General features: G+C 38.1%; 9 protein-coding genes across 9 annotated transcripts; 5 read left to right on the forward strand and 4 right to left on the reverse strand.

Annotated features, from left to right (window-relative positions):
• Positions 1-171: 171 nt before the first annotated feature.
• On the forward strand, positions 172-2,325 carry SCD5 (Scd5p; the record flags this gene model as incomplete). Its single annotated transcript, XM_022820086.1, has 1 exon — positions 172-2,325. The coding sequence occupies one exon, from the start codon at positions 172-174 to the stop codon at positions 2,323-2,325; it is 2,154 nt and encodes a 717-aa protein (XP_022676584.1).
• Positions 2,326-2,845: 520 nt separating this feature from the next.
• SNC2 (SNAP receptor SNC2) lies at positions 2,846-3,320 on the forward strand (the record flags this gene model as incomplete). The annotated part of the gene is made up of 2 exons (XM_022820087.1): positions 2,846-2,929; positions 3,072-3,320. 2 exons carry the CDS (start codon positions 2,846-2,848, stop codon positions 3,318-3,320), a joined length of 333 nt encoding a protein of 110 aa, XP_022676585.1.
• Positions 3,321-4,014: 694 nt separating this feature from the next.
• On the reverse strand, positions 4,015-8,673 carry MYO2 (myosin 2; the record flags this gene model as incomplete). The annotated part of the gene is made up of 1 exon (XM_022820088.1): positions 4,015-8,673. The coding sequence occupies one exon, from the start codon at positions 8,671-8,673 to the stop codon at positions 4,015-4,017; it is 4,659 nt and encodes a 1,552-aa protein (XP_022676586.1).
• A 1,151-nt stretch (positions 8,674-9,824) lies between these two features.
• Positions 9,825-11,228, forward strand: FRT2 (Frt2p; the record flags this gene model as incomplete). The annotated part of the gene is made up of 1 exon (XM_022820089.1): positions 9,825-11,228. The coding sequence occupies one exon, from the start codon at positions 9,825-9,827 to the stop codon at positions 11,226-11,228; it is 1,404 nt and encodes a 467-aa protein (XP_022676587.1).
• A 245-nt stretch (positions 11,229-11,473) lies between these two features.
• SAW1 (DNA-binding protein SAW1) lies at positions 11,474-12,435 on the forward strand (the record flags this gene model as incomplete). Its single annotated transcript, XM_022820090.1, has 2 exons — positions 11,474-11,484; positions 11,565-12,435. 2 exons carry the CDS (start codon positions 11,474-11,476, stop codon positions 12,433-12,435), a joined length of 882 nt encoding a protein of 293 aa, XP_022676588.1.
• Positions 12,436-12,873: 438 nt separating this feature from the next.
• On the forward strand, positions 12,874-14,217 carry PRO2 (glutamate-5-semialdehyde dehydrogenase; the record flags this gene model as incomplete). The annotated part of the gene is made up of 1 exon (XM_022820091.1): positions 12,874-14,217. The coding sequence occupies one exon, from the start codon at positions 12,874-12,876 to the stop codon at positions 14,215-14,217; it is 1,344 nt and encodes a 447-aa protein (XP_022676589.1).
• Positions 14,218-14,292: 75 nt separating this feature from the next.
• On the reverse strand, positions 14,293-18,273 carry DRS2 (aminophospholipid-translocating P4-type ATPase DRS2; the record flags this gene model as incomplete). The annotated part of the gene is made up of 1 exon (XM_022820092.1): positions 14,293-18,273. The coding sequence occupies one exon, from the start codon at positions 18,271-18,273 to the stop codon at positions 14,293-14,295; it is 3,981 nt and encodes a 1,326-aa protein (XP_022676590.1).
• A 370-nt stretch (positions 18,274-18,643) lies between these two features.
• Positions 18,644-19,549, reverse strand: MAK16 (ribosome biosynthesis protein MAK16; the record flags this gene model as incomplete). The annotated part of the gene is made up of 1 exon (XM_022820093.1): positions 18,644-19,549. The coding sequence occupies one exon, from the start codon at positions 19,547-19,549 to the stop codon at positions 18,644-18,646; it is 906 nt and encodes a 301-aa protein (XP_022676591.1).
• A 436-nt stretch (positions 19,550-19,985) lies between these two features.
• On the reverse strand, positions 19,986-24,134 carry LTE1 (mitotic regulator LTE1; the record flags this gene model as incomplete). Its single annotated transcript, XM_022820094.1, has 1 exon — positions 19,986-24,134. The coding sequence occupies one exon, from the start codon at positions 24,132-24,134 to the stop codon at positions 19,986-19,988; it is 4,149 nt and encodes a 1,382-aa protein (XP_022676592.1).
• Positions 24,135-25,063: the final 929 nt, after the last annotated feature.

Here is a 25,063-nt window from a genome sequence, read left to right on the forward strand (position 1 = left end):
AAGGCTGTGTAAACTTCGCGATTTTTTAATACTCGAAAAGTTACAATATTAAAATGTACCTAAATAGAAAAAAGGTAATAGTCTAGAAACACTAATACTGAGAGGAAGAACGGCACAGAAAGGACAAGCTTGGAGTCTATTTCACGAGGAACTGTCAGTAGTGAAAGCAAGATGTCGTTCGATTGGTTAAACGTGCCAGGTTTGAATATATCTAATGATGCACAAACATCAGTTCAAGGCTCTTCACCACCTCCGACTGTTTCATTTAGCTTTGATACATCGGACCATTCCGAAGAAACCCAGCAAGCCAAGAAGACGTCTGTAAACCAGCTTCGGAAAGTTTCTCATGATGACAGTCTTACTGTTTCTGGATCTACTGGTAACTTTCAGGATACATCTTCATTAAAGGTTGCAAAAACAGACGCAACTCTTCATTCTCAATCGGAATCGGATATTGCATCTACATATGTGGAACCTCCACAGGAATTGCAAGTTCCGTTAGCAATTCCAAAATACCAACTCACCCCAGAAGAACGCAAAGCATATCTGAGATGGTTTAACGATTTACATACTAGAATTCGATCAAAACAAATCACCTTGGATGATGTTTTTAACTTCTTAGCTAACTTTAAGCTAGATGAAACGATAAAGGAGCGGATTTCGCGAATATTTAGGACTTGCCGATATGCTCTAAATGAGGAGCAGTTTTTTGCTGTCGTAAGATTGGCCGCCCACGCGCTGCAACAGAGACTGTTGCCCACCCGAAGTATGATTTTGGAGAAGGCGCCGGTTCTAAAACCAAAATCCATATTGTCTGCTACTGCTGGTCAAGAAGTTTATGAAGAAGTGGAAGAAGACCCCAACAACGATGCTGACAAAAAGGTTGATTTTGATGGTTTTGCATCATTATTGTTAACTGGTAAAACTGTCAGAAAGAATATAAGAAGAAGAATCATGAAACGTAGAGATCAGATCAAGAAAGTTAGATTCTCTCAAAATTTGGTCACCTTTGAAGATGAGCCAACTACAATTTCCGATGGTACTGGTACCAATTCGCAACAGCAGGGTGTTACATCTCAAAGTGACGAGTCAACGGCACCTGGCGCAAATTCCAGCGATGATTCTTCCCTTGACTTGTCGCTACCTATGGAACAATTACTACTTAAGCTGTCTTCGAGAAACCGCAATAATTCTGCACTAGTTAAGGAATTACCTTCAGATAGCCAACCTGAAACTCAAGAAGAAAGGGAAGTTTTAGAGGATATGAAGGATTCCTTGAGTCATTTCAGACAAATCCAAAAAGTCGATAATGTTACACAGCTTCCCGATGAAATACCTAATTCTATCAAATTTTCAAGTCCAGGCAATGAAAATCAACCCCTGGAACCATTGAAACCTACTGCTACAGGATCTGCAAACCATTTATTCCGTCAAACAGTGCCACCAACTCAACAAAATATTGGTGCTGGATCAAGTATTTTAGGCAATAGCAATGGGTTACAGCCATTAAAACCTACGGCTACCGGATCAGCCAATGAGATATTCAAAAATATATTCATGCAAAATAACAATACATCTCCTCAAAATCAACAGGCAAAACCACTTGAGCCTTTGAAACCAACTTCTACTGGTTCCGCAAATTATTTAATGAAACAGCAGTTTCAAGACTTCCAGGAATTCCAGCCATTCCAATCCGCAGTACCATCTCGTCGACAATCACAACCTCTGCCTCAACAACATCAGCTGCAACAGCTTCAATCGCAGTCACTACAGCCACCCCAGAGCCAATCAAATCAGCCATATTTAAGTCCCCAACAAACCGCACAACAGGCACAACAGGCACAACCACCACAACCACCGCAACAGCCTCAACTCCAAAACCATCAGCAATATCTCAGTCCACAGCCATCCAATTCTGCTTTTCAGCTGCAGCCTCAAGGTTCTTTCATGCAGCCCAGTTCAGGCGCATTGGTTTCATCACCACAACCACAACTATCTTCTGATGGCTATTTCAGGTCACTAATGGCTGGCTCTCCGTCACTGATGCAAGGGTCATCTCCTCAACCACAGAACATATCGAATCAATCCGGAATGCAACCGCGCTATCCACAGCAGCCAGCAGAATTTCATACGACACCCTATCATCCACAGCAACACCGTCTCAGTTTACCCTCACAGATGCCGATGGGTTCAAATCAACCACTAACCAACATCAGTCCTCAAAATACTATCACAAACTCGGATAATATATTGAACGACCTCAAAGCTCTCCAACAGCAGGTAGACCAACTACATCAAACGTACAACTACGATGTTCGCAGATGATATAATTGTCAAACGATAAATCATCTCATAGAACAAAAGATCCATACTAAAAAGACATAATATAGAATTTACATCATACCACTTTATACAGATATTAAATGCATTCACATGTCCCTATGTACCCATCTCTACAACATGTCAGAGCTCTAGTTCTCTGTCTCTGTGTCTCTTCCTCATAAACCTCATTGCAAACTGTATAATACCCTCCAGCCTACCCCGCAGTGTCACGTGACTTCTATAAAGATCAATTCCGTAATAAACGATTCTATTTGCTGGCTTTTAAACCGTTACAGCTTGAAGCTGCAAAAACCAAAAAAACACACCTTTAGATTGAGGCTTTACTGTTACACATACAGACCCGTACTGATTATTTTTAGAAGAATTTGTGAATATTGTTTGGTTCTATATTCTTGTGATAACAGAGTAGAACAGTACGTGATTACGGGTTAAACTTGAAGTTTGGTGCTCATTTCTTAATTATCTGTGATTGATCGTACAATAAGCAAAAGTCAAGGTAATAATGTCATCATCAGTCCCATACGACCCATATGTTCCTGCCAATGAGGAAAGAGAGGCAGACTCTAAAACTGCAGCATTGAAATCTGTATGTGTGCTTATGTGTTAATGGATGAATCGGAAAGTGGCGTTCAAGCTACTATCTCGTTCACTTTATGCTATATTTTATTATAATAACGCTTACTAACTATAATGGTTACTAAAACGTAACATACCTATATTCGGACTAGGAAATCGATGACACTGTTGATATCATGAGAGATAACATCAACAAAGTTGCCGAACGTGGTGAAAGATTAACTTCGATACAGGACAAGGCAGATAATTTGGCCGTCTCTGCTCAAGGGTTCAAGAGAGGCGCTAACAGAGTAAGAAAGCAAATGTGGTGGAAGGATTTAAAGATGAGAATGTGTTTGGCACTTGTTATCATTATTCTATTGATTGTTATCATCGTTCCAATTGCTGTACACTTCAGCTGAACAGAGTACTAAAGTTAATACAAGCAATTATTTACAAACATGTCTTCCCGATGCCACTTCCCCCTTAGACCTACCGTACTAGTACAAACGATGAATCTGATAGTGGTTTAAGTTCTGTGCCATACATTCTATTCAAGACATCTGCCTCTTTTATTGATTATCATAACACACATCTTTTTTTATACTTTTTTTCGGTTTTAAGAAGCGCCTAGATTTAATTCTTCTATTCCAATTTACCTTTCATGTTAAGGATGAGGGAGTGAGTTTTATACCGTTAATGTAATTCACCTACAAATTTTCATGATGACGGGGTTCTTTTATGCTCGCACTCAAGGTATTAATCCGTTCCCTCTTCACAATTTAGAACACTTTTGTTGTGCTTCTTTAAACCTTTCAAGTAATTTGATGTCAGTAAATATAGATCTTTTTACTTTAAAACGCAAAAATAATATATGAACATAACAAGCTATATACAACTAAATGAGTGCCACCTTTTGAAAGAGGACCCTTTTAAGATATATGTGTACATTTACCTTAAATCTTGCATTATGCGAAACGTTTTATAATAAACTAGGCTACATAGATATCAGGTATCATATACTTTATCATAAGTCAAATTATTAAAAATTGGTGAATAATTATGTTGAAAGACTGGGTATCAGGAATAGATCGAATTTTTTTGTGTTTTGATCAATTATTCGGCTTGTTCTTGAACAGCAACATACTGAGTAACTAATTCTACTATCCTTCTGGTATTTGGGAGATTTAACCAAGCTGGAATATAAGCTTCGATTTGACCAAATGCCCTAACCTCTATTTTTTGGTATGGGTCATCAAATGGACCTACATCTACAGGTAAGAAAACATCATTGTTTCCACCATCTGCCTTTGATGAATCATTTCTGACCTTTTCAGCAACATATTGGAGAATCTCTGGTGCGATTGGTTCCTCGTAATCGGCGACGGAATATTGAGTTATCAACTGTTTGATTTGAATAGGCTTCAAACTGTTGCAAACATCCCAAATAATATCAATATCAGCAATGACGCGTTTCTTCAATTGCAGAAGTTTGGCAGCCTGTAATATATGTTGCAAACATACACTGGCCTCCGGTATATGGTGACTCTTACACCATTCCTCGATCCTTGTGACATTGTAGTTTAGTTGTAAACCACGCTTCCACGACAAAAATCCCTTTCTGAGAATTAGATCGTTGAAACATAAGGCATCCAATAACCTTAAGAGATTGGTGATTACTTCGTCAAATACCTCCATTTCGATATCGTACGACTTCATAGCCCAATAAATATTGTTGAAGAATGTTAGAACGTCGTCCATTTTATAGACAGAGCTGCTCTGTAAGAATTTTTGTAGGAATTGGGATGGTTCTGGGACAACGAAACCTGGAAGAGCTTGAGAAACGACGACAGCTGGAACTGCAATCTTTTCAAGATATTTCCGAAGCTTCTTCATCCACAAATTGTATACATTAAAGCTTAGAGCTTCAAAATCATCCTTTAATTCTTTTACTAGGTTCACATATTCATTATACTCTTCTTCGTTCATACCACTGTTGTACGTCTCATCAGTGGTTATTGATTCATATGCAAAGACTACAAATGAATGGAGTTCTCTGACATTCGTAAACCAAAATGCACCGTGTTCAATCATAACTTCGGGTTTCAAACTGGATATTATCTTTTGTATAGTTTCTAAAACCTCAGCGAGGAATGTCTCACTTTGCTTAGTTAATCCTAATCTCCACATATCACTCAATATAATAATTAAAACTCTAGCTGGGTATAAGACTTCCTTTCTGGTTAGATCAATAGAAACACCTGTTGGTGGAACTTTGCCACCCTTCAATAATCCTTCGATAATCTCGGTGTTCAAGGATCTCGAATCTTCAAACATTTTGTATAACTCATCGTTGATCTTTGACATCAGATTAGAGACATCATCGGTGTTAAAGCTATTGTTGATGGACACCACATTAAGTTGTTTAGGAGAACTTGCATCGTTTAATGCACTGTGGCTAGAGAAACGTCTATTCTTAACAGGAGTGGAATTCATAGCATTAGCACCGACATTGATACCACCAGCGCGACCAGATGATTGAAGACGAGCAATTTTTTCCTTCAAAGAAGAGATTTCCTTCTTTAAATCAACGTTTTCAGTCTGTGAAGTTGAAAGTTCCAACCTTGTTGCATTTAGTTGCTCAAGTGTAGATGCTACTTCATCCTTCAGCTCTTTCTGTTTCTTTTGCAACTCTTCAATCTCTAACTTCGCAGAAGTGATTTCCTCCTTGGCAGCCAATAACTCGGTGTTAACCTTACCAAACTCTTCTTGGTGTAGAGACTTTTGATCATTTAGAACCCTTGAGTGAGTTTCCTTCTCTGTTTCCAAAAGCTTCTTGATATTTTCAGATTCGTTCAAAGATTGTTGTAACTCTTCTAAACGTGAAGCCAAATCTTTATTTTCTCTTACCTTAGCGGCAAGGGATTCGGTTAGTTCGATTACCTTGTTTTCTAGTTTGTAACTTACTTCCTGTAGATGGTTAACGGACTTGGCTTCTGACTTCAATTGCTTCAATTTACGTTGAGCATAGTGTTTCCTAATAAATGACTGAATAGTAACAGAGCTCTTTCTCTCATGAATATATTGCTTTCTTGGTTGGAAAGATCTCAATTTCTTTTGAATGAAAATTGCTGCGTCATTTTTGCGTCTTTCTAAGAGTGCATCCTTAGTGATTTTTCTCCTAGCCAATGACTGGATTCTTATAATACCTAGAATAGTACTGGAGACATTCTTTCTCACAGAAATACCTCTATATGTGCTTTGGATCAATAAAGAGCAATTAGTCTTGAACTCATGATCCACACTCTGTCTAATTAACAAACCTCTGGAAGCAGATTGTAGTGATCTAATAGCACTGACGGTTTCGAGATATCTTCTACGGTAATGAACACCCTTGATCTTCTTTTGAATCAAAACAGATGACACGTATAGTTTATCAGATCTTAGTTTTTCTAGATGCGCTAGCATACCAGCCTTGAAAAAGATCTTGGTATTACCTGTTTGGTATTTCGAAACATCATCCATAGTACGTTTCAGAATCTCTTTACATAGATTCTTCACGTCATCTTCAGATGGGTCAGATTGTAAGATATTGGACCAGTATTCGGAAGGAATTAGGATATGGTATCTCAAGGCAAACTCTGTATAAGTCCATCTTGATGGGAAACCAGCACAGGAGATTCTAATCGTTTCTAAGACACCACAAGCTCTCAATTGAGATAGAACCATGAGGTTATCAAACTTCCAAGCCTCTTTATCCTCATTAGGTTTTATACAACGAATATAGTGAACATTGGTAGAGTTGATAGTTTCCATAAGCTCTATTAGGGATTGTTTGAACATGGAACCAAGTGTAGGTTTTCTAATGATCTTTCTTGCAACTGGACCAGGCTTCTTCTGTGATTCTTGTTTCTCAGCCTGTTGTTTGGCAAGCTTTTCGGCATTTTTATCAATGGTCTCCAAGATTGATAGTAGGGTCTCGTTTTTAGAAGACTTCAATACCTCCATGTGACCATCCGAAACTGTGTCTCTGTTTTTTTCGATAAACCCTTCAACATCGTAAGTCACATCTAGGGCATAGTGGCTAACAACAAATTGGGTTTCGCCAAATCTTGGCTTAGAGAATACCTTGTTAGTTGGTGGTTTGTCTAAAGTTTCGTATAATTTGTGGGTCCAACCTTCGTCTGTTCCAGCAGGTAGTCTAGATTCTTCGTCTAAGAGAGATAATATACCAAGCTTATTTTCGATCAAATCGATACAAGGTTGGTTATCATTAAATTCAATAAAAGACCATTCGATTTGTTCTTTCACATATTCCTCTTGTTCCAACTTGAAGACATGTTGGTTGAACTCTTGTTGTAATTTTTCGTTTGCGTAATTGATACAGAATTGTTCGAAAGAGTTCTTCTTGAAATGCTCGAACCCGTAGATATCCAACACACCGATGAAAGTGTTTATCTCGTTAACAACTTCTGGGTTACATAGTACCTTGTTGATATTATCCACTAACCAGTCGAACAAAGCGGAATATATGAACTTTGCAACGGAATCACGAGAAACTATTGCCTGGTGATAAGATAAATTGGAAACAATTTTTTCCGATCTCGTAATGATTTGTTTCTTAGTTACCCATCTAGAGAATTCCGATGCGTCTATGCCCAGTAGTTCGGCTGCTATTTGTAGGTTTGGTTCATCTGAAGTTAGAGATGCGTCATTTCTTACCTTTTTGATCTCGATGTTACCAATATGTAGAAGTGCAGCTAAAATCTTGAAAAGTTGGAATTGGGTTTCTTTTTCGATACCCACCATGGTCAATGCGTCTACTGTACTACGGTACTCTTCTGCGTCATCGATACCCTGGATGTGGTAGTCGCCACCTTGATTCATGTAGTGGTAATCTTCGACCTTGGTTAACTTTAGCTGTGACTTTTCTTCGTCGGACAACCCTGAAAGAATTTGATAAAAGATGTGATAGTTTCTTTCTGTCTTTGGTTGGAACACCAATCTCGAGCGCTCTAGAAGATACGTCCTTACCCTGGCACCTATAATGGAAGTTTCGTCATCAAAAAGGATCTCCAAGTATTTACCGAATCTGGAAGAGTTGTCATTTCTTGTGGTCTTGGCGTTACCAAACGCCTCCATGATGGGATTTGTAGCCAAGATACGCTTTTCCGTCTCTGACATTTCAGGGTTATGGTGGGCGTTTTCCTCGTTATTTTCCTCCACACTGGCGAAATATCTCATGATGTACTTGGCGGAAACGGTCTTACCAGCACCCGATTCTCCGGACACGATAATCGTTTGGTTTTCGTTAGTGGTTTTCATCAAACGGTACGCCTCTTCGGCAATGGCAAACAAATGTGGGTCTAGTTCACCTCTACGTTTCCCAGCGTAGGCCTGGATCATCTCCTGAGAGTATAACTGGTCAACACGGTCAAAGGGGTTAGTGGCGATTAGCACTATTCCTGAATACGTGTAGATATTCAACTGGGCGTATCTGGCCTTGATCGCATGCAACACAGCGGGCTCGTTCAAGTACGATAGCGATGTCAAGTCCTCTGTTGTCTCGAGAATGGGAGGGTTCCTCAATAGTGGCAAAGATGGCTCCTTGGCCTCGTCTAAAGACGACACCAAAAGATCCACTTTTTCACCGTTCTCCAACGTCAACTCCAATCTAAACTTGTCCCCCTGCACTTCATGCTTGCTTATTTCGGCACCAGTCCATCCTTGTTCTTTACTAGGATACCAGCAACGCGTACCAACTTCATATGGCATCTTATACTCAGTATAAAATCCTTTTTCTGATCTCGCTTTTGACACAAATAAACTTCTTGCCAACTAATACCTTCTTCTATGTAGTAGAAAAAGAGATCAGCAAAGGAGAAAAAAAAAAGAATAAATTGCCTCTCAATTACTGCAGATCAGTGCTAACCCTGGTATCAATATTACAATATAGAAGCAATCGCACCTATTCGTATTCAAAATGACCTGAATTCACAATTTTATCCGCCGGTTTTCGTGATTGTATTTATTTACTAAATAATATCTACTTTTTATTTTATTTTACTTTATTTTTATTTTATTTAATTTAATTTTATTTTTTTTTTTTGTTTTGTTGTTTTGTTTTGTTTTCGTTTTATAAAACGATCCAACCCAATTTTTTTTTTTTTTTTTTTTTTTTTTTTGATAGATTCTAATAATGCTTGTTGTCATTTTGCAATTGGTCCTGCCCGAGGCGCGCGTCGCCACTTATGTCCGGGTAAGAGTGTCACATGACACACCTAGTCTTATCTTGTTTATTTTACTATTTATTTTTTTTCTTTCTCTCTCTCTTGTTCGTTCCAGTGTCCGGGTAGCGCGGTTTGTACCCTTTCCGTCCGTTCTGCAGGAAACGCTTCGCCCAGCCCTCAGCCCTGTTTTGTCGTGTATGTTTTTTTTTTTTTTTTTTTTTTTTTGGTTTTTTTTTGGTATGGTATATGGTCATACTACTACTGTTGATTCTTTGGCCAATACAAAAAATAATACATCTCGAAAAATGTATGTACATTTTGCAATGGCACGGGATTCTGGTGTAGTGTTGTAGTAATTTTTGGTCTTCTGCTTCTTTTTTTTTTTTGTTCCACTGAAAATCAGGCAGCGCTGAAGACAGTATATGGTATATATGTTGCAGTTTCGAGAAACATATACAGCAAAGGCCATCTAGAAAGGCAGGGAAAACAGGAAACAAAATTATAAGCTGATCGTGACGTTTTTAGAGATCCAGTTGGTGTATATTAGAGAAGAGTATTGTGGAGTTGTGTGTGGTAATTTACAGTCCCGCAAAAAAATTGAAAGAATAGGGAAGAAGCCCACATATTAGAAGAGTGCAAGCAAGAGAGTGTACATAGGATCATCATTGCAATTATAATTCACTCTTTGGGTGGGGTATGTATGTTAGAAGCCGAGAATACCCCGATAAGTTAGGCTCGCAGCCGAATGCCTTGTTTAACGGGCTGCTTACACGACAGCAAGAGCTTGATAGTCTGAGAAACCCTCGCGATGCGAAATATCGTAGGCGAAGCGAGTTGACAGGGTTGACGAGTGTCACCGGGCAGCACCCGCTCAAGATGAAAGGGGACTTGGATCAGGATGGTGGCTACTACACGCACCAGCCGCAGCCACAGCATCAGCAGCATCAGCATCAGCAGCCACAGAATCGTCTAAGTGTCAATATGGATGCGGATAGTGGTCCAGAATATGATAATCGCATGAACATTGTTGTCACTAATAGTGACGACGATTCGATCACCTGTGGATCTTCGAGGTTTAGCGAGGCGCTATTGGGCGGGAGCCATCTCTTGAGCTCTGAATATGAATCCAATAGAAACAGCTACTCGATGGGGCCAGTCTCAACGTCGGTGTCCAGGCCTAGAAGCTCCAACAGCAGTCTTGGACATCTGAAAAACCCATCGTTCTCAAACATCTCGGTGTCTTCTCTACCCTCGCATAAAAGAATGCACTCCAACATGTTGCATCTCGCACCTTTACGACAAGAGCAGGCCTCTTCGTCGGAATCACTGCATTCAAAGGGAAACCAATTGGCTAAACAGTTTCTTGAAACAGCTACAAAAACTGCACATAATAAAGAGCCCACTGTGCCAGCATCTGCTGCTTCGACTAACGGGTACAGCGACTCGTCTGGAATGGCGGAATTCGTCTCAACGGGATTCATTGAAAAACTCTTTCCAATGGGTAAAACATCTAATACCGCAGGCCCCAGAGAAGGGAAAGAAGATTTGGATAGGAAAAAGCCAACAGAACACATGTCGGTAGATTTTATGAAACATATAGAGATGAATCTAACCGCAGTCGAATCCCGACTGAAACATTTTCTGAAGGATTCTATACGGTCACAGGAATTGGAAATGAACCAAAAAGTATCCCAGTTACAGACGCTGTCTGGGGTGGTCCAGAAATTACACACCGATATTAAGGGAATCAGAACTAGTAGCAAAACCCAGTTAAACGAACTTAAAGCAAAGTTTGATAGCTCTGATCCAGATTCATTCATCACAAGTTTGACTAAATTGGTTGAAAATCACGTTTCAAGACTAGAAACAATGGAAAAGAGGACTACAGATATTCAAAGTGAATTAGAGGCTAAAAAACAACAACTAAGAAAGTTGGAGAATCTGATTAAAGTCAATGACATGATCAATGATTTTAAACGTAATATGAAACTATCCGAAAAGCTGAAAGAAAGTTGTGGTACCCTTGGTGATATATTTGTATTGGGGTTTACATTTCTGTTGATCGTATATTTATTTAAGCGCTGGTTCGCTTCAGAATAAAAGCAGTATCTTGCATTCTGGAATGCATACATAGATGTATAAATATATTTATATATCAGGTACTTTTCAGATCCATTTATATAGATTAAAAAGGGAAGCCTTCCTGTTTACTTCGAAACTACATCCTACAAAATGGTTTTTTTATTACTTTATTTCTACCCTTACTGGTATATGAAAAGTTCCACTCTCTTTTAACGGTTACAGAAAAAGGCGTTAGAAATAAGGGAAGGCAGGATCAGCCAAACATGGCACCTACGTATGTTTCACCAATTTCTATATGTTCCCTATACCATAATCTGTTGACTTACCCATACTAACTTTTTTTCCTAATTATAGTTCTGCTTTGATACAAATCAACTCGAGATGTGTCCTCTCAGTTCGCATCTTCATCAATAGAAACAAGATATTGAAAGGTATAACAAACTCTGATACCATATTTGAGGCACCTATTCTATCTAATAATTCAATAGTTCGGTTAAAGTCTCCATCGATTAGGTTACTTCTATCCAATGAGGATATGAAATCATTAACATACGAAATACGCGATAGTTTGCTCTTTATATTATATGAGCTATGTTCGCCGTTGCTCGAAGAACAAGTTCTCAACAAGTTGAAAGTGGGAACATTTATGGATTTTTCAGATGTCTTACAGATTCTTCGGAAGGGATCTAAGTTGAGCAGCAATTCTACTGATCTTAATAACTGTATTGACGGAATTGATGTTCATATAGTTTCGATAGAACGAACAGGAAAGAAAAGGTACAAACTTCATTTCTCCAGCAAATGGAAACTGGATATTATAATTGAGGATATTGATAAGCTTTCGCATTGGAGGAAGCTTCTCGTCCTGTTAGACTCCATTCAATCCGTTCCCAGCTCTACGCAGAATATCCCTTTGTTCATCCCATTTAAGAGCACGAACGTTTTGGTACGATCTAGGCAACAGCTGAGTCATACTACTGAAAAAAATGAAGGAAAAACTACAGACTCGCGAATTCTAGTTGAATCAGATGAAGAAGCTCCCTTACCTCCTTTTCAGGAAGAAGAGCAAAATGACATTCATTCCTCACAGGACTCGGAAATTGGCGGCAAGAAAGACAACAAGAAACCTATATTCGATTACCAGTATAAGGGTATGAGACTATTTGATAAATGCATTAGCATACATGTATTACAAAGACCAAAAAGAATAAAAAAAAATCGCTAGTCTATTTTCTTGGTATGAATGTGTCTTACCCTTTTGGTTTTGTTTCTCTTCTCTTTGTCCAGACAGACAAAATACATACATATATAAGAGGAGTCTTCGATATAACTCTCAAAATCTAGTGATACATTTCTAAATAATTCACGGAGCCGTAATGTAATTCACAGATATAAGAAAAGAGCCCTTTCTATTGATATCGGATGTTCTCTAATATCCAAGATATTTTTTGTTAAACACTATTATGTATAGGTAACTACTCTGCTATTCATTATGTTTTCAATGTAGAAAGACTTTCGGAGCATTAAAAAAAAATAATAAAAAAAAAAAAGATTAGTCAACTATATGAAGACTACTTGGAACAAACGATTATAAATATTACTGAAAGCTCGTTACTAACCTGGATTTAGAAATCGCAACACTAAATCACGCAAGCATTTAACTATGTCAGTTTCTGAAAATATTGCTAAGACCGCTCGTGCAGCTGGAAACATTTTAAAAACTCTTAGCGATGAAGATCGTTCAGCTATATTATACAAAATACATGATGGTTTGAAAGCGAACGCTTCTTCCATTGAGAAAGCAAATAAGCTGGATTTAGAGCATGCTAAGGCTGTAAATCTATCTGATTCACTTGTGAAAAGATTAGACTTGTTCAAAGGTGACAAGTTTGATACAATGTTACAAGGTATCATCGATGTTGCTAAATTGCAAGACCCTGTTGGTAAGGTCAACTTTGCTAGAGAGTTGGATGAAAACTTGACCTTATACCAAGTCACAGCACCAGTAGGTGTATTACTAGTTATTTTTGAATCTAGACCTGAGGTTATCGCAAATATTACAGCATTGTCAATCAAGTCTGGTAATGCAGCAATCTTGAAAGGTGGTAAAGAATCTTTGAACACTTTCAAGGAGATGTCGCGCATTATCAACAGCGTTATCTCGAACAATGTAGAAACCTGTCATGTTCCAGAAGGTGCTATTCAATTGATTGAAACTAGAGAAGATGTTTCTGATCTTTTGCAGCAAGATGAGTATATTGATTTGGTCATTCCTCGTGGGTCAAATGCACTAGTAAGGCAAATCAAATCGTCGACTAAAATCCCAGTGTTGGGACATGCTGATGGTATCTGCTCTATTTACGTCGATGAAAGTGCAGATCTTGAAAAAGCTAAGAGAATTCTTGTTGATGCTAAGACCAATTACCCAGCAGGTTGTAACGCAGTAGAAACTCTTTTGATCAATCCAAAACTACAAAATTGGTGGGAAGTTTTGGACGCTTTAATTGAAAATGGAGTTACTCTACATCTATCCGATGAAGTAAAAAAGAGCTACTCGGAGCATCACGACATAAGTGAACATGTTGTAAATTTGGATGAATCTGTTGACTTTGACAAAGAATTCTTGTCTCTTGATATTGCCGTAACCTTTATTAATTCTGTTAAGGAAGCGGTATCACACATCAATTCTCACTCCTCGAAGCACACTGATGCCATTGTTACGGAAAATTCTGAGAACGCCGAATATTTCTTGAAAGCTGTGGACTCCTCTAGTGTTTATTGGAACGCATCTACCAGATTCGCAGACGGTTTCAGATACGGATTTGGAACAGAAGTTGGTATATCTACTTCTAAGATACATGCACGTGGTCCTGTTGGACTTGATGGTCTTGTTACCTATCAATATCAATTGAGAGGTAATGGACAAGTTGCTAGTGACTACTTGGGAGCTGGTGGTAAGAAGGCATTCATTCATAAGAATCTTGATGTTAAGGGCATCACAATTTGAACTGATTAATTAGTGTACGACTTTTAAAACGTAATGATATATGCATATATTTGTATTTGTATACTTTAATGTAGATCAAATTAGAGGATCCTTAAAAGGGTTAGTTGGGTCTAAAGATTCGGCCACATCAAAGTTTTGTTCTTGATGGTTATCTATTGGTGTGTCACTGAAAGGGTTTTTTTGTGCATCTACTAACTCTCCATGTGCACCTCTCTTTAACGTAGTATCATACATTCTCATTATCTTGTCCTGACCTCCTTCTTCACTTTGAGAGAATGCAAAACCTCTTTGCTTTTTCATTCTTTGAACCTGTCTGACCTTTCTGATAGCTTTTTGGAATTGCTCCATCCTAGGTCTGTAATCGCTGATATTATACTTTTGCATTTCTTGGACAACATGATAGGCTTCAGGAGAGTATGTTCTTTTATAATACTTCCAAATGAAATCTCTGAAAAGAGCGAAAACGGGTAGAACAATACACATTAGCCAAAAAGTTGCGGAACCGTAAACGTGTCCAGTAATACCATAATATTCGGGAGAAACATTGACTCTTGGGAATATAGCACTGTATATAGGGAAGAATACCAACCAGAACACCAAAGATCCAGGAATTGCAACTAGTGTGAACTTTGTCCATTGGCTTGTGATTAATGCAGCTTTACCCAAAACTATAATGATACTTGTGGTGTATATAGCAACACCCCAAGTCCAATGGTCGGCTGTTTCACCATGCATATTCAAACAGTTACCATAGCGATAGAAGAGAATTGAGCCGATGAATATTACAACTGAATGATAGAATCCATTTAGAACCCAGCCCCAAAAAATTGTAACGGAGAAAAATTGGCCTTTCTGTCCTAGTTTATACAATTGTGGGTAGCGTTCTAAGAGTCTGCTGGTAACAAATTGGTCGAAAATACCTATAACAAATGGTGGCATAACGGTGAAGAAAACGTTATAGAAAGTCAATGTCCATGACTCCATGATCGATTGTCCAGAAAAGGCATTTGCAAATACGAACCAAAATTGAGTCATGTAGAGGGCCATATTTTTGTAGAATGAGTACAAAATAGCCAACGAAATTCTTTGATATGACCACGATCCATGAACAACTAATAGCTTTTTCAAGAATCTGAACTGTCCTATAGCAAAATCCGCTGATCTTGCAGCTTGCATACCTTCCATACCACTAATACCAACACCAACATGAGCAGCTTGGATCATGCTGACATCATTTGCACCATCACCAATTGCTAATAATAAGGATGAAGTTTTCCTTTTAACCATTTTAACGACAAGAGCTTTTTGCAATGGGGAAACTCTACAACAGATAACGGCCTTACAAAGAGTACCAATAGTTAAAAGATAATCTTCAAGATCAGCTTCCAATGCAAAACCTAAAGACTTACCATCAATTACTAAAGCTAAGGAATTCATATCCTGTTGAGAAATTTGATGAGATTCTATAGCATTTAGTTTGCTTATCAAATTTGCACGAGTCTCCTCCTTTGTTTCTTCATTTACAATTAGGAGGTTCATATCTTCACTCAATAGACGACAACTCATACCTATATTAATAGCTGTCTCTTGTCTATCACCAGTCAAAACCCATATTTTTAAACCAGCTTCTTGTAGATGGTGGATTGTTTCAGGCACCCCTTCTTGTAGTTTATCTTCGATTGCAGTAGCACCCAAGAAGAATAAATCATGTTCAATAAGTTCAGCTGCTTTGTCGAGTTCGGCGGATCTATCATGCAAAGTTGTAGAAGCAGCCTCATATATTTTGCTCCATTCTGCATACTCGTCTTCAGGGATGGTTCTGCTAGCAATACATAATGTTCTTAAACCTTCTGCCGCATAATCTTCCAAATGTCTTAGAGTCGCCTGAACGTACGGATTATAATCATTATCTAGTCTTTCCAATATCACAGTATCAGCACCTTTGCAAAATAACTTTATTGAACCATCGGGCATTCTGAATATAGCACTCATTCTTTTCCTTGTGGAATTGAATTCACAAATATTCAACAACTGATACTGAAGCTCTTCACCGGAAGGAGTTGAAATTGTGACTGAGTTAGGTCTACGGATAATGAATTTGTAACCCAAATCCGCAGCTCCTTGTACCAAAGCACCCTCATCGGGAGATGCAGCTTGATATTTGATTGTTCCATCACTTTGGGTTTCAGGGATAACGGTGTGACATGTAGCTAGCAAGGTCATGAACTCTATCGCAATGCCTGCCTCGTCATCATCGAAGCTTGACATTTTTTCTTTAAGACTTTCAAATGTACGGAATCCAACTTCAATTCCATCTTCGACGGTGGCGCGCCTATCTTCTGGTATTGTCTCGATATAACAACTACCAGCTATCGAAACGGACTTGAATTCCATAACATTCCGGGTTAATGTACCAGTTTTATCGCTGAATATATATTCAATTTGGCCCAATTCCTCCACCAAAGATGATGTTCTAACAACAGTCGGTGTATCAGATTCTTCATGATACAAATCTAAGTCAGATCCTATCATGTAAGCTTGGTAGTATTTGATCATTTCAACGGTGACAAATAATGAGATTGGGACAAGATTGGAAAATAAAATCCAGAATGTCAATATATCCTTGAAAAACAATCCAATTTTATTAGTACCTTCAATATATAGATATCCGAGGTGATTGGAATCCTTTGTCATCATAATAACGTTTCCTAAAGAAGACACAAAGGATAACACAACTAAAACACCAAACAATGCAAGACTCTGCATGTTAATAACCCTTTCTACTGCTGTACGTTTAATTGGAGTAGCAGTTGCGTTTCTCATCAATTTAGTTTCGTGGCCGGTAAAAACGACTAAACCAAAAATCCATGCTGTATTCCTTAGGGTTGCACCTCTCAATATCATTTGTTCTGGCGATAATGGAAATGTAGAGCCGTTTAGAGTCATTGTACCTTCATATGTGTAGAGACTAGAGTTTGGGTGTTCTGAAAGTATCTTCCCATGCAGATGTGACAGCGCGTTTTCATCTAAGATACCAGCTGTTTCCTGTCTTGCTTGCTTAATCTTTAAGTTAGTTTCACCGTCAAGATTGGCAGTTTCAATGTAACACAATCCCTCCGGTTCCGATGAAGAAAGTAGAATCAGATCTGCTGGAATCGCTTCCTCCGATTTAACTCGGATAATATCACCAACAGCAATGTTAATCCATTTTGTCCTGACAAATTTCCCAGTGGTTTCATCAAGCACATCGCATAACGAGTGATTTAGCTCTTTATCCGCATTCGATCTTTTGAGATCTTCGACACTTTCTTTGACAGCAGAAACAACTAAAACAACCAATAGAGTACCTATTGTTGTGTATCTATTCGTTGGTGTGACGTTAGGCACCTGCTGAATAATTGAGGTGAATAGAAAAAACAGATTCGCGTACTTGGAAAACTCTTGGAATAGAAATTTTGGTAAGAACGTGGCAGCATTGTATTTCGTCGTTGAGATATGATTGTCACCATATCCATAATTACTGTTTGTTACCCTATCGTTTAATATTATAGTCCTAGGTTCGTCGGGTTTTAATGATGAAACACGCTTTCTGAGAATATATTTATTGAACAAAACCTTGATATCGAATTTACTCTTTGATTCTTCATATCTGTTATTATTAGTTTCATGGTAATCATCCATTTCGAAGCTTTGGAATCCACCTTTGTTAGCATTATTCATGCCAATTGAGCCTTTTACGCTATTCATAAACCTGCTAAATCCGCTTGGTTGAGGTAAAACGCTCCCTCTTGGATTAGAAGACAAAAAAGTTGATGAGTAACGATCGTTGAAAGGATTGTCTATATCATTCTCTATTCTGTCACTGTCATTAAGGTCGATTGTCTCTTGAGGTATTGAGCCCAGTTGAAAGTTGGCATGTCCATCCATATCAGAGTCTATTACTGCAGCGGAATTACTTCTTCCTGGATTTCCAGATAGATCTGGCGTATAATCATCGTCTAAAAAGTCGACATCAAACAGTGTGTTATCATTGTCATGCCGTCTCGGTTCGGTCATTTGTATCGGATGCTATTTTCAATAGCCTTTGACCAATTTTGAAGGAGTATATCTTATTTAATGTGTTGCCTATTGTTGGCAAGTAATAACAATATCTTTTGAATGGCAAGGTAAGCCTTTATTTTTAAACAAAAATTTTGGAATATACTTTGCACGTGACTTTGAATACGTTGAAGTTTGTTATTGAAGAACAACGAAATGATATAAGTTTGTTCGACCTAATCCTAAACCTAAATGCTTAAATAGTAAGGTTTGATATTAACTATTTGAATTGAAAGTTTATCTTCAATAAATATATATGTTTATAGTGTCAAATTTATTAATATACAGATGATGGATGACAATTTGAATGAGTTCAAGCAGAGGTACCTTACTGTGCGAGTTCGTGTTGGTTTGGTTGTAGTTCTTGTTCGTATTCAATTTCAACCTTTGGACGTCTTCTTTTTGAAGTAGCAGATTTCTTCTGTCTCTTTGATGGATTTTCTTCTTCGTCACTGGCATCACTGTCGTCGTCTTCGGAGTCTTCGTCTGAACTGTAGTCCGATTCGTCTGAACCACCAAGCCATTTCTGTAGATCTTCCATATCCACCATCTCATCCTCAGCATCATCGTCTTCCACAAATTCAACCTCACCTTCGTCGCTTTCTTCCTCTTCTTCCCAGTCGTTTTCGTCTTCAGAAACTTCATCTTCTTCGACGCGTCCCATAACCTTCTTCCAGATCTTTTCATCCACATTCAAAGGTTTATCACCATATACACCACTCTTTAATCTTTCTAGCAATTCCTTCTCAATAGCCTTTTCAATCTTGGCAGCCGCTAGAGCTTTACGTTCTCTATTCTCTTCTCTTCTTTTTACCTTTGGTGCAATACCTACGTAATGTCTTTCCTCCTCCCTTAATGCTAAACGTCTTTCCGTAATCATGACTTGGGTAAGTTTAGTCATTCTTTGCTTACATTTATGAATTAGAAACTTGTTCCAATATAGTAGATGCTCGTCGATTTGAGCTAATGCCTTTGTGTAGTTTTTTGATAGTTTTACTCTTTCCCATAATTTAGCTGGAGTATGTGCTCTTTCTGCAGTCTTCATATATAGATATAGCTGACCATCTACATTCTTTACTGTAGCGTACTTGCTGTTGGCTAGTGGACATGCTTGTCTTGAACATAAACCAGTGACATTATATTCATTCCTGCAAAAGTTTTGTCCCTTATCGGTTTTGACTTTGAAAGCACAAAAGTGTTGGTTAATAACTTGCCAGATGATCTCGTCAGACATTATAATTATTCTACTCCGATTTGGGGCTCAGTCGTAAGATATGGTCTGAATACTTCTTAAACTGTACACTGTTTAATTTACTTCAAGTGTCCTCCAGGCCTCTAAAAACTAGCTCATCGCTCATCGCAGCTCATCGCATCGATTTTTTTTCATCTCTCAAAAATTTTCAAAACGTAGTAATGGAAGAAAAAGAAAAAATAAAAAAAAAAAAACCTAAATCTAAATGATAATCAACAACTAATTTTTGCACGTGATAAAAAAACATGATCGGAGCCTTGGAGTTCTTGAGGTTATAGGCAATAGATAAATAACAATGGTAAAGTACAAAGAGAGGTTTAAGGGGTTTCGGGATGAGGATATTCTCAGTTGAGCATGTTATGAGGAGATACTTATATATAGGAATATATAAATGAACGTCTTACAGCCAATTGTCTGTTTATCGTGGAGCTAGGTGCTGGGCAGAAATAGTGTTGATCTCATCATGAGACAATGAAGTAAGGTATACACATTTGCTTAATAGCTCATTGTCGATATCTATGCGGTAGAACTTGGACCATTGCATTCTTTGAACAAAATTCTTCACTATTTGGACCTTTATTTGGAACTTGTTGTAGTTCAATAACTCATTAGGAACAATCCAAGTATGCTTTTCAGTATTCAACGACAGATCCGACAAATAAACCACAATAAATGGTATACATCCCGATAAAGGATTCATATTGTCTAAAAGCTGTCTTATTTGTCCATAATTTTTTTCGATGGAGGGTATGACTTTTAAGTTTTCCCAAGTCAACAAATCGCCTGGCTCTACTAACCTCCATGTTTCGGTGAATCTTTGGACAACTATGGAACTCAATGCAAGAATAATTTGCATCATGGTATTATAATTCTGCAATTCTTTGCAGTGTTCAGCTATGTGTATGAACCTTTGGATTGTATTCCTCCTTAATCTGATATCCTGGGTCATGACAATCTCCGAAATTATCCAATCCACAGTTAGGTTGAATCGTCCAATAGCCAAATCAATTCCAGACAAATGATCGTTGTATACTAACAATTGCAACCAACTAGTGAATTGAGGAAGCTGGTCCTTCATATTTAATTCTAATAAGTCCTTCCAATCAATTTCAGATAGAATATCTTTCTCTATTAAGGTTAATTGAGTTGCGACGGATTTTGAATCGTACATTAAAATGAAAGGTATATGTTGGTTCAAGTTTTTAATACCTAGTCGGGGATCGGTTATTTGGTATTCACTTAATAATCTTCTAATTTGTTCATCAGTATTCTCAGAGTTATCTTCAGCTGACTCTGATTCGTCGGTTGAATTTCTCACACCGAGATCAATCATTGTATTCCGTCTCCTTTGGATGAACATAGATTGTCTCTTGCGGGCACTTTCAGGAAGGGTAGTGGATTGAATCATTTGGAATTTCTCAACTTCCATAGCAAGTGATTCACTTACTGGAGAACTCTTATCATCTTCTCCGTTTTTATCTTTGACGTAGGTGCCTTCCAATTTCATTAATGCAAGGTTAACAGGATCCATATTGCTATCCATGGTATCATCTATACCGTTGATGATGTCTTCCAGTTTTTTTTCGTCAATCTCCTCATTTTCAACAACATTAGGGTTTGTTGTTGGATTATCAATATCGTCTTCCTCCTCCTCTAACGAAGTTTCCTCATCAGGAGCATCAATAAACTGCTGCTTTAAGTCATCCAGATTTTTTTCTGGTGAAGCATAATCACCATTATCTATATCTGGCGAGAACAGATACTTGTTTTGCTCGGTATTGATATTGTCAATATCTTCGTCAAATATATCGCTCGTTGGTTGTTTGGCTAATTGTAGTTGCTCTCGAATAGACGTATACTTTGAGCTCTTATGAGCACTTGAATCGGAGGAGTGTTCAAGCGAGTGCTCCGAATCATGACTTGTTATTGATTTAATGCTTGGAGTTTGGGAAAGTTTAGGAACTGAGGAATGAGACGCTGGCTGAGAATTGTATTCGTATTCTTCTTCTTCAGGAAAGGAAACTGAATTACGCATTCCGGCTTTCTGCGGCGATGCCTTGGCTGAAGTGAAAAGTAAATTTGTGGCTACACTTTGAGAGTCAGAGTCATTGCATAGAGACTCGTGCTTGCTTGGAGACCTCAAATTAATATCATCCTTAAGAAAGTGAGAAGTTGTCTCTTCTAATTCCGATATGATATCTTGGTTATATGCAAGAGCTTGGTCCCTTTCTATGAAAAATTCATTCCTCAAAATCAGTGGAGATTTTGGTACTGCTGAAGACATTGATGCAGATATAGCTGCATTCTGATTTCTGGAAATGCTTATTCTGCCACTAGTTGGTCGTTTGACTTCTGCCACACTGTTACGTGCATTGCCGAGTTCAGAAGTGGATTCTTCATACGCTGTTATTAATGAAGAAATATCTGCGTTTTCAAGCTCTGAATCAGGTTTTGTAGCATCAATTTCGTTATGTGCAGTATGAATAGAGACGGAATCGCGTTGGTCAACATTTTCATTGGATTTATTATTGTTGATTTCCGTAGAATCAGGTTCTTCGAAATTAAACCTACGAAGATCATTTACATTAACTTTCCTCTTTAAAGTTGGAGCCGCATCCATAAATATATTAGAGTTGGCATTATTCTTATTTGGCGCCACTTCCGATGCTGAAGTTGAGGAAAATGCAGAGTCGTATGTTACAACAGAGGTAATTGAATTCCTTTGACCATTGTATTCTCCTATGTTTCCCAAACTATTAGCGAGGATTGCTTTCTTTGTGGGTGAATTCCTCTTTGAATCCAGAAAGACCAATCTTTTTGGACTGCTCCTTTCATCTGATTTTGGCACCCCGATCAGTGCGTTTGATATGCTATATCTCGAAGAATTATAAGAATGTAACATTGGGGCTGAATTTCTAATTTTTCTTCTTTCTAGTGCCGTCATGGATGGAGACAGAAGATGTGTGGCAGATTTATTCCCTTTATTGTTCAAAGTTTTGGAAAGTGATATTACGGAATTTGCAATTGAGGAAACAGTTTTGTATAGATTCAAATTATCGATTACGCTGTAATCATTTGAATCATCCTCGCTTGACTCTATTTTGGATGTCTTTGCAGATATTCTATTTTCCTCTACTTTCTCCAACAGATCTTTTTCGACAGATATTAGGTACTCAACTTCCTCAATAGTTCTAGCACTAAGAATGTCAAATTTAGATCCAATAGAATCTGGTTGTGGATTTGAATGTGTTTCTAATGAAGAAATTGAGAAAACGTACTTTATTAACTTTTCCACCCTTGGAGGATTCTGTACACGTTGGGGGTTAGCTTTGGTTTGATGATTTAGCTTCCATTTAGAAAGGAGCCCTATAATTCCTTTATGATGAACGCTCTCTCTTAAATTCTTTTGTTGAGTTTTCTTTTCTATTTCTGTAGGATCAGCGTCTACATAAGACGTTTGTAAGATAAACTCGATTTTCTTTGCCGGGGTTGGTGGGATTACCGCATCTACTGATGGTGTGATAGGGTATTCTAGTTCTTTCATTATAGTTGATACATCGGTATCTTTTGACAGTTGGGTAATATTTTGGGTATGAAGGGATTTTAGGGTTGTGATGGTCACATTTTTCTGATTAGTTGATGATTCTTGTAGGTGTGTATTATTATAGCTATGGTTTTGCTTAGCAGTGTATCCATTAGATGCATTTTCTGGGAACAAAAGCATAGAGCCTGTACGTTGTTTAATTCTCATACTCTGTTTTTTCGTGTCACCTTCAGACTGCTGAGGTAAAGGTATTTTTTCCTTTGTATGCAGTAGCGAAAGTAATGATTCATTTCTGTGTGCAGGATCGTTAATATTTTGTAACGCTATGGAGCTCAAACGTCTTTGTTTTGATAGTGTCGTCTGTGAGCTCTGATTGCTTGTATCCCCATTATGGTTATTCGGTATTACTGACGAGACATCCGATATCTTCCAGTTGAGCCACTGTTCGCGGGTACTTATATTGTTCTGACTTGCTAGGTCTCCGACATCTTCCCACATCAATTGCACATTCTGCACCCAAAGCTTCTTCAAGCTCAAGATGATATTATCGAGAAATTTATCTGACGGGGAAAAAGAATTGATGAATAGCAACATTGTTGAACGCAAGGATGCGTTAAGTACAAAATCTTGCGCAAAATAGTTTGAGAGCCAATGCCTTATCAGAACGAACATTCGTACCAATATGATTTCAGATAAACTTTTCTGCCTTGACTCTGACTGACGTAGGGTCAAAGCCCATTGAAACCTTTCTAAAATTAATTCGAGCAAGCTCTCACTGGAGATGAAGCTGCGGTAGACCAGGAAAAAATCCGTTAACATCGAATAATCCACATTGTCCAATGGAGAAGACAACTTCACTAACAAGGCCGGAAGTGTGCACTTCAAAATCCTCACTGAACCATCGCGTATATCCACCGTTAGTACTTTTTCACTAGGTACAGGGAAAAGATCTGACTGGCTGAACAATGCAACAGATTCCGTCTCCTCATCGTGCTCTCCACCTGTCTTGGCCGCGCTCGACATGATGACTACAAACTATCTTTACCAACACGCCAATATGTTACGGAACAACAAAACGTTAAAATGGCACCTGCTAATAAATATTTATCAGCTGGATTCAAGAACGCTGAGTGTCTGATTTTTCTCCAGTTAGCCTTATAATTTATTACACGAGGTTACCAATTACGAACCTGTTGAGAGTGTATATGTTTTTTCACATCAAATCATTGCACTGTTTTCATTTTCCTATGTCAGATCGAAGAGATCTGAAAATCAAGCAATCAATTTGTGTATTTCCCAAAAAAAAAAACATGAAAATGAATGAAATTAAAAATTGAAAATAATGAAAATAAAAAAATAAAAATAAAACGCGTCAATAGTCACATGATGTAATTGTTGAATTGACCACTGATAGAGATAACTTCGTACGGTCCGCGTTACCAATACAGACCCAACAGTGTGGTCCCATTCCTCTGAAGTGTAAAAGGTCTCGAGTTTGACCATTCAATTTGCGGTATATATCATTAGCTGTAATTTCGAAGGAAATAAATAGTATTGAGATGTTAGCTCCGTTTCTGCCCATATAATGTGTACACAACTGAAAAAACCACTACCAAAGCAGTAGAAACAAATCGCGTTTACAAGAATGCTCTATATTAACGTGTCAAATCTATTTACTAACATGTAAAAGAAAAATCACATTGAATCAACCAAAGGAATGAGGGGCATTCGCAGCATCAGTGACACTGTTTACGTCAATGATGACAACATATTCGAGTTTCCAAAGAGACTTTACAGGAGAAGAATTTCCGGGTAGCGTCATAGGAATTAATCGTGAGCTCCGCTTTTTTTTTTCTTAGATTAACTTTTTCTTCTTTTCGGAGACTGGTGGACGGAAAACGACGACACTGCGGTAGAGAGAGTCAGCCTTATCTTTAGCCCGCTAAGGGTTT

This window comes from Kluyveromyces marxianus, chromosome 5 (genome assembly GCF_001417885.1).
Source record: "Kluyveromyces marxianus DMKU3-1042 DNA, complete genome, chromosome 5".
Taxonomy (NCBI): domain Eukaryota; kingdom Fungi; phylum Ascomycota; class Saccharomycetes; order Saccharomycetales; family Saccharomycetaceae; genus Kluyveromyces; species Kluyveromyces marxianus.